This window comes from Homarus americanus, unplaced genomic scaffold (genome assembly GCF_018991925.1).
Source record: "Homarus americanus isolate GMGI-L3 unplaced genomic scaffold, GMGI_Hamer_2.0 scaffold1024, whole genome shotgun sequence".
NCBI classification, from domain to species: Eukaryota; Metazoa; Arthropoda; class Malacostraca; order Decapoda; family Nephropidae; genus Homarus; species Homarus americanus.
Window position 1 is genome coordinate 11,073,606 of NW_024715228.1, and position 12,292 is coordinate 11,085,897.

A 12,292-nucleotide genomic window follows, 5' to 3' on the forward strand; every position below is an offset into this window, starting at 1 on the left:
GGCGGACTGATACTAAAGCTGGTTGCCCGGTCAGTGCAAGCGAAAACATGTTGAGGTCGGTTCGTAAGAAATTCGTTAACTGAATTTTTGTTCGTTAACCGAATTGAAGATCCTTATGGAAGGCAGTTCGTTAACCGAGGCGTTCGTTAAACGAGGGGTCACTGTATACAAAATGAAAAAAGATCAAAAGTGAGGAACAATATATGTATGTTGTGTTGTCAATAGTAAGTGAAACAATTGAGACCCTGCAATTGTGTGTAAATGAGGCAGAAAGTCAGATGAGCAACCTGGGACTTAGTCACAATTTTTGTGATGCCATGTGGCAGCAGGGTCTATCATTGGACAATTCATTATGCTTCCAATATCTTCCCAGGGGCTAGTACCTCCCTGCTTGGTAACTGCCCAATACCTACTACAGGTTGTACCTCTCTAGTCCGGCATTCTGTGGTCCGGAAACTCCAGTGGTCCGGAAACTCCAGTGGTCCGGAACGATTTTAGTTTGTCCAATGGGTAGACTGGCAGCTTTTTTCTTTTTTTTTTTATCTGAATTATTATTACAGGAGTATTAAATTTTTGCCCCTCAGGCCCCAATGTGGGTCAGTGACCTATGCCCGGGTGGGCTAATCCCCTTAAAAAAAAAAAGCCGCGGGAAATTAAGGTTTGTTTACATCCGGCAGTTCGGCTGCTCTCTCTCTCTCTCTCTCTCTCTCTCTCCTATACAGAGTACAACATTTAACCCTTCAATATATATGAGCAGTAAATAAGTGGCTTTCATATTCTTATGTAGAGTAATGACGATATGTTTTCACATGTGCGCACTTACATACGCGCAGTCTCACTTTTTTTTTTTACCATTAATGGTTAGCTACTTATATTGTTCCATTTATTAACATTAAATAACATTACAGGTACTTCAAACAACCATATTAATTTGTTTACATTAATTTTACTACAGCTACAATCAGGGTCTTATTTTCTTCAGTTTTATATGTAGAACCAATCAGTCACTGGTTTTGTAAGCTTTAACAAAAAGAATGCCGGCACCCGTCTCGTCTCATCGTGTGTTTTAATATTCCACGTATTATTAATAAATTGTATTGTTAATTTTGCACACACAAACATTAATTCAATAAAAACAAATTCAGAAACATTAATTAAAATATATATGAACAGTAAATAAGTGTTGTTTTGATATTCTTATGTAAAGTAATGACGATATGTTTTCACGTGTGCGCACTTACATACGCGATCTCTCTTTTTTCTTTACCATTATCGTTAGTGTATAATATGGACACGAAGTAGTACCTTAAGCTGTGTATTATTATATTACTCTTATATTACCCCATTAATTATGTATAGTAAGTATTACAGAACATGTATTAATTCTATGTAATATTCCCATTTATTATGCACCAATGCACCATGTTATGTATATAAATGATCATATTTACATTGTATGTATTCAGCTTGTGAATGCTGGCATCTGTACATGCAAGCGCGCAGTAATACATAGAGCGAGTGAAGACAGCCAGTCCTTGTGGTGCGGAACTGAGCTTCTTGGTCCCCTTGTATATATATCTCCCGTACGAGAATAGAACCTACTTTTAAGATAACAAGTGTTTGTGTATACCTTCAGTAGTATAGAACATTTTGGAGGTATCAAGACGAACACAGAGTTAGCTACTTTTATTGTTCCATTTATTAACATTAAATAATATTATTTAAAACAACCATTTTAATTTTACTACAGCTACAACCAAGGTCTTATTTTCTTCAGTTTTATATGTAGAACCAATCAGTCACTGGTTTTGTAATCAACGAAAACAATGCTGTCTCATTTCCTCGTGTATTAATATTCTACGTATTATTAATGAATTGTATTGCTCATTTTGCACATACAAACATAAATTCAATCAAAAAGACTTTCAGTGATAAACAATAATGAATCTTTTGTACATAAAAGAAATGACGCTGTTTACAAATTGTGCAAGTCGTCTGAACGTTGGTGGGCCGTTCAAACCCGTCAAAATTCGAGTTTCTGCCGTCAAAATTTTTAAATGTGTTTTTTTTTTTGCTTGTTCAAATAGAAAACGTTGAATTAAAAACTCGTGAAATTTGAGAAGCTACTGTACGACATTTAACACTTCAATATGTCTTCAAAGAGACCATGAAGCAGAGAAAGTAGTGCAAGTGCTTCCAAGCCAAGTCACTATCTATCCAGGAAAAGGGTGAATTTCCATGGTCCGGAAATTTCCATGGTCCGGCACCGGTCAGGTCCCGAGGTTGCCAGACTAGAGAGGTACAACCTGTACCTGTAAATTTGTAATATGACTTGAAAATAAAAGAATAAGCTGTATCAGAAGGCTATTTACTCAAGATGCTTTCGTGTGAGAGCTTTCAGCAGACCATCTTACAACATGGGTCACTGTAACCTGTGGTGTAGTGCTAAAAAAAAGAAGTGAGAGAACGCATTTTGAAAGTGTTATTCAGATGGTGGGGGCACTGGCTGGAGCAGTGAGCCCATACAACTGGGGGTCCTGACTGATTTTGGGGGATCAAAAGAGTGGTTGGTGGGGGCATTAACATTGGAGACAATATCATTTATATCAATGCTTAACTGACCCTCGCATAGGTCTAATCAATCTATGTGCCAATTTTAGTAACAAGTGGTCCCATTGTGTCGGAGGAGTTTCGTGACAGACAGACGATCACAGACAGATAAGCTGAACTTCCCAGATCCCTACATCCTACTGTAGTATACACGCGGGCGACATTTTTACCCCCAGTTTCGATACCAAACCGATAAGGGTGATGTGTAGCTTATCATGATTTCACAGTCTCAAAGCAATACTATTTATTAAATACAATTTAAAAAATAATCTATTTAGGCTCACCTTAACTTTTGCAGTCTTTGAGAAATTTTTAACAGAATTTCCAAACTGGGTCCACAGTGAGATCCTTGGACTTGGCTATTCTTGTTTGTGTATCAATTGCTGAACGATGACGCCTAAGCCATTTGTGTACGTAGTCGTCTGGTTTCCAGGTTGGGAGCGGAGGACCGTGAAGTTTAATAAACACGAGATTGCTCACACGGTTGATTAACAGTCTACACCTCGTTTCCGTTACGACAAGGTTCATGCTGCTAAAGCCCCGTTCTCATTCAGAAAAGCTGCATGGGATTACTTTTGAACATCCGATTAAAGGCTTCAGGTCTGGGGGAATATGTCGCCCACCGTTGTCTAGATACTCCCTGTCTACTGTGATTGTTTTTGAAAATGGCAATCTAAAACGTTTACAAAGGGACTATTTCATTTTCTCCAAATCCTGGATTTATCTCAGCTGGCCAATTATCGACTTCTATGATACCCAGCTCAGAAATTATGTTTGGAAAGGAGTCAGAAGTTGCTAGGATGGGGGGGGAGGGAGGGAGGGGTGACAGTGACATGTTTGACAGTTAGCACCAAAGGTCTAGTGAAGTATTTATTTATTTATTTATGTCCTTTAGATTGAGTTTTTGTTTTTTGCTTATAAAATTTCATAAAAGTGACTGGGGAGAATATAATTTAAATTGCTGGAATTCTTATAAGATAGTAATTAATTTGAATGTAAACATGCGATAGTTTGCACTAGACAAAAATTTTAGTAATCATTTTGTACATTATTTTGATTACATGTACAGTACAGCTTTGCCCTTAGGACAGTGTGTGCATGTAAATGAGTTTCAATAAATGAATAAAGTTACATATATGAGCCAAAAATAATAGTGGAAAAACTTTATGTAGACAGAGCTTGGATGGCTAAATTTTAGAATGACCAATAATTAATATAAAAAATGCACGAATATTAAAGAGCAAAATTTTCTTGATATTTACTCCACTGGAAACAAATGTAAATATAGAACAGATTACTGAATTGGCAGGCTAGCCCATCAGCTGATGCTCACAACAAAACGTGTTTGTCGTAAAGATTTCGTTAATCGAAGTTTTGTTCGTTAACCGAATTGAAGATCCTTATGGGAGCTAATTCATTAACCGAAATTACGTTAATCGAACCGTACGTTAACTGAGGGACCACTGTACTGTACAGTATACAGTTTTCTCTTTATTCATATGATAACTTCTGTATTTACTTACATATAACACTTTGCAGTAAATAACAATCATCTTGGTGACGACCAGACTTTCATGTCTGATTTTCAACCCAGAATTGTTTCATATTTTTTTTTTTATTATTGTTGATTTAATATTCTTTTAATAATCTTGTTATACACTTAAAGACCTTAGATGTTGAAGTGCAGTAATAAAATAACAACTGATTTTCTTTAGACAGTTCAGAGAAGCAGAGTTTTCTCCAACTCTTCCGTCACATACTGTATACAGTACAGTACTCCCTCTTTATCGACGGGGGTTACGTTCTGTAGACGGCCGTCGATAAAGAAACCGTCGATACCGTGATGGTTACGTAATTTTTCTAACTATTATTAGCATATGTTGAATAAATGTACCTTTAAGCATTAATGCATTTCCTTTACACATAACCTTAAATAATAGTGTATAAATAATAATATAATAAGTGGACAAAAATACTAGCAAACTTACGATTTCATTTATTGAAGTGAACATCGGTCCTTACAGTAAACAATACAGTGTACAGTATATACAAGTGTGATGATTGAGGCTTATTAAAAGCCTGACCAGTCAGATGAGTATGATGAGTCAAGGTCTGCATCTTCTTGAGGGGTGTGGGCAGGTACTGCGTCTTGTTGTTGTGAGGTGCCGGCAGCTTCTACGTCTTGTTGTTGTGAGGTGTCGGCAGCTTCTGCCTCCTGTTGCAGGATGCCGGCAGGTTCGGCGATGGCAGGCACTCGGCGACTGAAGAAGTTGGTGATGGTGGTCTGTGCTTTCTTGCTTCTCATTTCCCTCTGCAGTTCTATATATGGCAACATAACATTTTCAATAGCTCTCTTTGCTTTAAGGGACCTATCAAGGGAGGGATCAATGTCATAGAGACGAGCAGAGAGGGCCTTACTCATTCTTATTACTTCACCAAGATTATCTAAAGTTAAGTTCTTATTTTCATCATCACTCACTTCATCTTCTGTTTCATCCTGCAGCTCCACTAATTGTTCTAGTTCATCACTTGTAAATGGATCCCCAACATTTCCCAATAACTCTTCTTGCACCTCTGCCGCTGTTAAGTCAGAGAACCCTTCACCTCCAACTTCATTTGCCATAGTTATTATGTTGCGTAACTGAGGCTCGGCTGTTGGGAACCCTGTGAATGTTGGGACAATTTCAGGCCACAATTTTTTCCAACATGATCGGACACAGTTCTGCGACAGTTCATTGTGGCTTTCAGCGATGAAGTTTATGCACTGTGCAATATCAAATTTCTTCCACATTTCTCTGGGTGTCACATCAGCATCCTTATCAAGGCACTCACGAATCATGCTGAAAGTCTTCTCTGCATATTTAGCCTTAAACACGACAATGACTCCCTGGTCCATTGGCTGGATGATGGAGGTGGTGTTTTTTGGCAGGAAAACCACCTCAATGTTGGGGTGGGCAGTCTTGAGTTCTTCAGAGTGGCCAGGGCAATTATCTAGATATAATACCACTTTGAACTCCATGCCAAGTTCATCCAGATAATCTTTCACCTCTCTAGCAAAGCAGTTTTTCAGCCAATCCACGCACAAATCAGATGTCATCCACGCTTTCTTGTTGTTCCTGTAGAAAACTGGTAGCAAGTTCATGTTTTTATTTTTGAGAGCCCGAGGTCGTGCGGCAGTGTATAACAACATGGGCTTAATCATATGCCCTGCCGCATTCCCACATAGCATCACTGTCACTCGGTCCTTCGCAACTTTAAATCCAGGGGCACTTTTTTCCTCTTTAGAGATGTAGGTTCGGCATGGCATCTTCTTCCACCATAGGCCTGACTCATCAGCATTAAAAACTTGTTCCGGCCTATAACCCTTTTGTTCTATGTGGTTAGCAAACTCTGCAGGGTATGCTTCCCCTGCCACAGTGTCTGCTGATGCTGCTTCGCCAGTCACTTTTATATTATGCAGCCCATAACGATGTCTGAATTTCTCGAACCATCCTTTGCTAGCTGCAAATTTTTTCAAATTGTCACCATCACCCTGATTATCACCATCACCCTGATCATCACCATCACCATCACCAACACCATGATCATCACCTTTAGAAAACTTATCATAAAGTTCCTTAGCTTTCTGCCTAATAAATTTCGAGTCAAGTGGTATGCGGCGGCGGTTTAGGTCCTCTATCCAAATGTTCAGTGCTTTTTCCATTTTAATGAGGGCATCATCACGCACATGGCTTGTCACTTTTGATGTCACTGGTGCACTTGAAGCTAAAGCGTGCTTCAGATCCTTTGCACGTCGTTTAATTCCACGCACACTGGATTCGTTGAGCCCAAAGTGGCGGCCAACAGCTGCGTAGCTCATACCGCTGTCGAGTTGTTTCAGCACTTCATTCTTCTCATTCAGCGTCAGCACTCGTCTTGCCCTCTTAGGTGTAGATCCAGAGGGAGCAGCAGGTCGTTTGGGAGGCATGGTGATATAAGTTGATGTGATGAACCACCAGCAAAAGTTGAAAATCAAAGACTGTTGCCCACGTGGCTTGGCTGATGTCTGTGTTCAGGGAAGGCTGGCCGCGGGTAGACGCTAGTCACGCCACTAGTGCCGCCTAGCGGCGAAAGTACAAACAAGGCCCGCAGAGTTCAAATAAAGCCAAAATAAAAATCCGTCTAAATAATCCGTCGATAATCGAAACGGTCGATAAAAAATCCGTCGATAAAGAGGGAGTACTGTATTTGCTTTTCTCGGACTTTCACATTTTTTGGACTGGGTCTGCTCCAATAAGTCCGATTTATCAAGGTTCTACTGTATGTACATAACTAAACAAAGAATTCATCTGAAATACTTTAACATTCAATTTGTACTCAAATGACTAAGCTAAAGAACTAAAAAATTTATCTCTTGTGCTAACAATAAGATGTTTATACTCAATTAATTGATGACAACCCATCTCTGAAACCCTTTTCCTCTCAGTTCTTGGAAATTCTCGGTCTAAACAATTTTGTCAATTGTGCCGTGTCCAACACGTCTTTCTGGACACACTCTAGACCTAGTTTTGTCTCTAGCTGACTGTGATTTTGTATCGGATGTTGTAATTGAATTGATAGTTACAGTAAAACAATTACCTTCAGGCACTAAATATATTTTTACTTAAAAATAAAATGACAAGCTAAATCAGTGTTGGTGGTGTGTGGGTACCAGAGCACCCCAAGGGAGGCATGACTCGGCATTAGGTGAAGCAAGTTCTCAGCAACATTGAAGAACTCACGGACGCTTTAATGAGTGTTGAGCACAGTCTTCAACAGTGACGAATTCAGTGCACAGTTAAGACAGTTTGGCGGCACCCTACAGGCAACCTTACCAGGAGTTTAACCCTTAAACCCGGGTGAAGTTCCTGAACATTCTTAATTTTTGCATCATATTTTGAGTGTCCATTTGGGAGGAAATACTTATTATGGAATATTTGTGTAACTGGCGACTCAACTCGCGTGTATTTGTCTCAAGACTCATAACCCTTACACCTTTCTTATGACCCACCTCACTCCTCCACACCCAAGCAAAAGCAAAGGCATTTGCTTGACAGTAGTGCTGTTCATCAAGAGCTGCTGGATTTGAGTAGCATTGATATAGTAACAGGTGACGAAGACAGATGGGAAGAAAACAGAACCCAGATGATGTCGAGTTTGTCGAGGCGGCGAGGACAGCGCTAGACGTACCGTGAACCACCGTGTGCAGTCTGTGTTACAAAGACTTCCACACGGACATGAAGTTCTAAATTCAGTAGAAGTACATGTAAATAGTTTATATATTTGAAAATAATGAGAAGTTTTTTGCTGTCTGAATATTCTTACTGTTCAGTATTTATAGTTCTTTTGAGGAAAATAGAAATATTTTGTGTTTTGCAGTAGCTAAAAGATAACAATATGATAAAAAAAGCCTTCAAGTAAGAACAGTGTGTTGTAAGGGCGTGTCAACATCACTTCCTGCTCGGTGTGCGCAGTACTGTAGCTTCAAACATGACATTTTTCATCACTCCACACTACTCATCAACACTCCAGACAACTCGACTATCCTACAATGAAAGTTGAATGCATAGTATGTACATTCCCCTGGTATTTTTCTGAGATTGATTCACCCATTTATAAGGTGACAGTGGATTAAAAAATAAAAAATAAAATAAATAAATAAATAAATAAATATGCCTGTGTTGGGGGTTCAGCGGGTCTTACGATGCCCGGAGTCTAAGGGTTAAACACCGCCGCCAAGCTCTCATCAGTGCCTATTTTACGCATCAACAATTCAAGGAGAATCCAGTGATGATGACCCTGCTGCTCTGAAGATTGATGATGAAGCTGAAGTCGCTTTACCTGTGTCTGCAGTTGATTTTGAATCCGACTAGCCTTCACCCCCTGCCTCAGACCCCCATCGTCTCCCAAAGTTTCCCACACCTCCACTATTCGGTGGAAACAGTGTATCACATAATTAACTTCCTGGGCTTTCTTTAGAAGAACTGGCACATGGACAGACACAAGAGCTGTATTGATTTATACACACGTATTATTCCCTGTCTCGTGGCAATAACAATTATATAAATTTGGGTTAATACATTTAGTTTATATAATACAATCACCCCACGATAATTTTCCATAAGCTGTGAGTTGCCATGTGCTGTTCACGTGAGAGGAAATTCCTCTATCAGTAGGCCAACTTTGAGAGTGTAGGGTCAGCCCAGCCTCTCCTTCAGAACCTCCCTTCACCAGTCTTCACTTGAGCCTCACGAGAATCGGACGAGTGAGTTAACTCAGTCAAGCTGAGCCCAGTCCTTAACTAACACTCACAGCTTACAGTGTTAATTACGGTGCATCTACTAATAGACTGTGACCAATATAGTTTTACCAATAAATGGAGAAAGACCATTTTGGGTTGTAACTTAACCCCTCAACTTATTTATATACAAGCCAAGTTAAAAGGGAACTCTACCCAAAGCTTATATATACAAACACCTCTGTGCATGTACAATATACAGTATTGCAAATAAACAAAATAATGTATACAGTACTAGGGTATTGTACTGTATATACTGTACTGTACTGTACTGTATTGGCCAGCAGATGCTGTCATCTGGACCCTACATTAGGCATGCACTGTCCACTCTGCTAAATATACAATACAGTACACATAACTGTAACCACTTTGTCTTAACACTTACAATGGAGATGAGACAAGAGATTACCTGTCTCATGTTACTGACCTGACTGCTTACAATGTCAGGTCACCCATTGTACATATTCTCTCATTTGTGGTGTTACAATTTTTCCCACTTACTAAATGTACAGTCCAGTATACGTAACTGTAATCACTTTTTGTATCTTAATACTGCTTTAACACTGTATTCTTGGCTGATTGTGTTCTGGTTCAGTAATGTACAGTATTGCAAACACAGCAGTTAATGAGGGAACAACCTTCTACAATGGCAGCAGAATATGAACTAAGCTATCCAAGTTACCAAAGCAGCTAGCCAACCCAGCACGTGGGGCTGCAGCAGAACATGATGCAATCTTTTGGTACCACCAGAATCTTTGTCCCCAGGCCTGAAGCAGAAAAGTTTGGAGAAAATTTATCGGAATTTTCTCTGAATTTTCCGAGAAAATGCGTTTGATTTTCATCCCTGGAAACTCATTCACAAAGAATTTTTCGGGAAAAGTTCCAAGCCAATTTTCATTCTGGTAATTCAAGAGTTCTGGGGCCCGGAGACTGCTGCTAACTGGGAGATTACTGTATTCACTTGTAAGATGTACACGTATCCCCCATTGGGTTACATTCCTGAAGCACCCATCACAATTTGAAATACAGCTGCTCCCCGACTTACGACGTTGTTAGGGACCCAAATCCAGGTCGTAAGTGGAAAATGCTTAAATAATACATAGAAAATCTAAAATGGGTGTCTCTTTTTCTTCTCAGCACCACAAAACTCTCACTTTTAACCTTGCCAGCCATTTTAAAGTGAATTACAAATAAAAATGTTGTCAGTACACAGCGCAATCACTGACGTTGGGACTCGAAATTATGTAATTTGACAACATTTTGGTACGACTGAGGCGGTCATGTGTCCAGGTGGTCGTAAGTCGAGTAAGTTGTAAGTCGGGGAGGAGCTGTATTGTAAATTGGGGTCAAAATAACATGCAATTTGATGGGATATGTTCTCAACAAGCCCAACACACACATGTGCCACCAGAAATAAAATTCTTGCAATAATAATATACTGTGTATAAAAGACAATTAAACAACACTCACCACATCATTAAGAACAAACCTTGGTATCAACACATGTCCTCTTTGAGGCTAAGGGGACTCTTGAAGGTGGAGTAGAGATGCCAATCTAACTCCCATTTTTCTGGGGAGTCACCCTTCACCTCCAGAGACACAGTTTTCCTGGGTGCCTTGGCTTTCCCAAACATTTTCAAAATCACACTGCTCACTTCAGTCACAAAAACAGAGCAAAAGCACTTGTCACAAAACCAGAGTGAACAATGATAACATTACTGTTGCCAACACTGTTCTGATCATATTTATAACAAAGGTAATACACTTTAGTCACAAAAATACAAAGCAAAAAAATCATTTCACATTCACCAAAACAGAGTACACTGTGACCATTCGTGAAAAAAAAAGTAATACAAACACTGACAGATAATCGTTTATCTACACAATCGCGAGCATGTGGGATCACCTTGGAACAAAGCTTCGAACTGTAGTGCACCAGTTGGCCGTATGACAGTGTAGAGGCAGAAGGCAGATGACAAGTGCAGCGAGAGATGCGTTCCATATTCTGCGAGTTAGCGATTTTGGCCGAACGATGATGCTACATCATCATCGTTGAAGCTAAATACAGTAGAACATTGATTTAAAATTATTGATTTAAAGCGACACCCACAATTATGGACACCATAGCAATAAAGCGAATCTTTCCTATTTTACGCGAGTCAAATCTGGCGAGTCATTTGGAAATACACACTATTTTAAGTTTCGTGCCTAAAGTTTCCCACCAGACGTGTCTCTGGGCACGCTACATAGCTACCCGCCACCCTCCCACACACTCGGTTCTCGCGCTGACGCTCTAGTGAACGGACACACTGTGTGACACTATCTCCTTCTACCACGTGCATCAACCATCGCCACTATGTCCAAGAGGCCAGCCACTACATCATTAGCTACCCCAAACACCAAGAAATCAAGGCAAGCAATTACACTGGAGCAGAAAAACAAGATGCTGGAAGTACTGCAGCATGGAAATGGTGTTTCCTGGGTGTCAGAGGCGTCCACAGCCACACCACTAAACAGTGATGTGGATGATGAGACTGGTCGAGTTGGGCTCTGCATCTTCAGAGGATGAATTGCCAAACTAAAGTTGAGTGAAAATCTATTTTTGATAGCATAAAGTAATTAAAAAAAAGTTGAGAGGAACAGTGAAAGTGGCAGTCAGTGGTGAAGAGGATAAAAGTAGGAGTGAGTCAGAAAAGAGGCAGGTGGTGCGCGGCGCTAGCGTGACCACCCACTCACATCAGCTGATCGCTAGTAAACAGACCATTTCACGTCCCGTAACTTTAGCTGTGTTGATTATTAAGTGTTTGTTTATTCTAGATGGGCAGAGGTGTATCAGGGTAGACTCTCAGTCGGGGCAGGAGGAGGGCCAGTGACGCAAGGCAGCAGACAGGACAGTACAGTGCACTACCAAGCAGTAACAGTACCGCCCAGGGAGTGCTTGGTGCATATATACAGTGGTCCCTCGGTTAATGAACAGTTCGATTAACGAATTAGTTCCTATAAGGATTTTCAGTTCGATTAACGAACAAAATTTCGATTAACGAAATCCTTACGACAAACACGTTTTGTTGTGCGCATCGGCTGATCAGCTGATCGGCTAGTCCGCCAATACAGTACAGTGGTCCCTCGGTTAACGAAATTTCGGTTTACGAATTATTGTACCTTCCATAAGAATATTCAATTCAGTTAACGAAAAAAATTCGGTTAACGAATTCCTTACGAATTCCTCTCAACATGTTTTCGCTTGCACGCCAATACAGTAATCGGTTCTAGGGCTTAAATTCATTCCCATTTGAGTAAATATCAAGAAGGTTGTACTATTCAATAATTTTCCAAGTTTTATATTAAATTTTTTAGTCATTTTAA

At 39.9% G+C, this 12,292-nt stretch overlaps 1 protein-coding gene across 1 annotated transcript in view; it reads right to left on the bottom strand.

Moving 5' to 3' along the window:
* Window positions 1-12,292, bottom strand: part of LOC121857093 — a 74,762-nt gene that overhangs the window by 17,379 nt on the left and 45,091 nt on the right. The window contains exon 4 of the mRNA XM_042352964.1: window positions 2,268-2,312. Within this exon, the coding sequence (XP_042208898.1) occupies window positions 2,268-2,312 (45 nt within the window). The remainder of the gene's footprint in view (window positions 1-2,267; window positions 2,313-12,292) is intronic.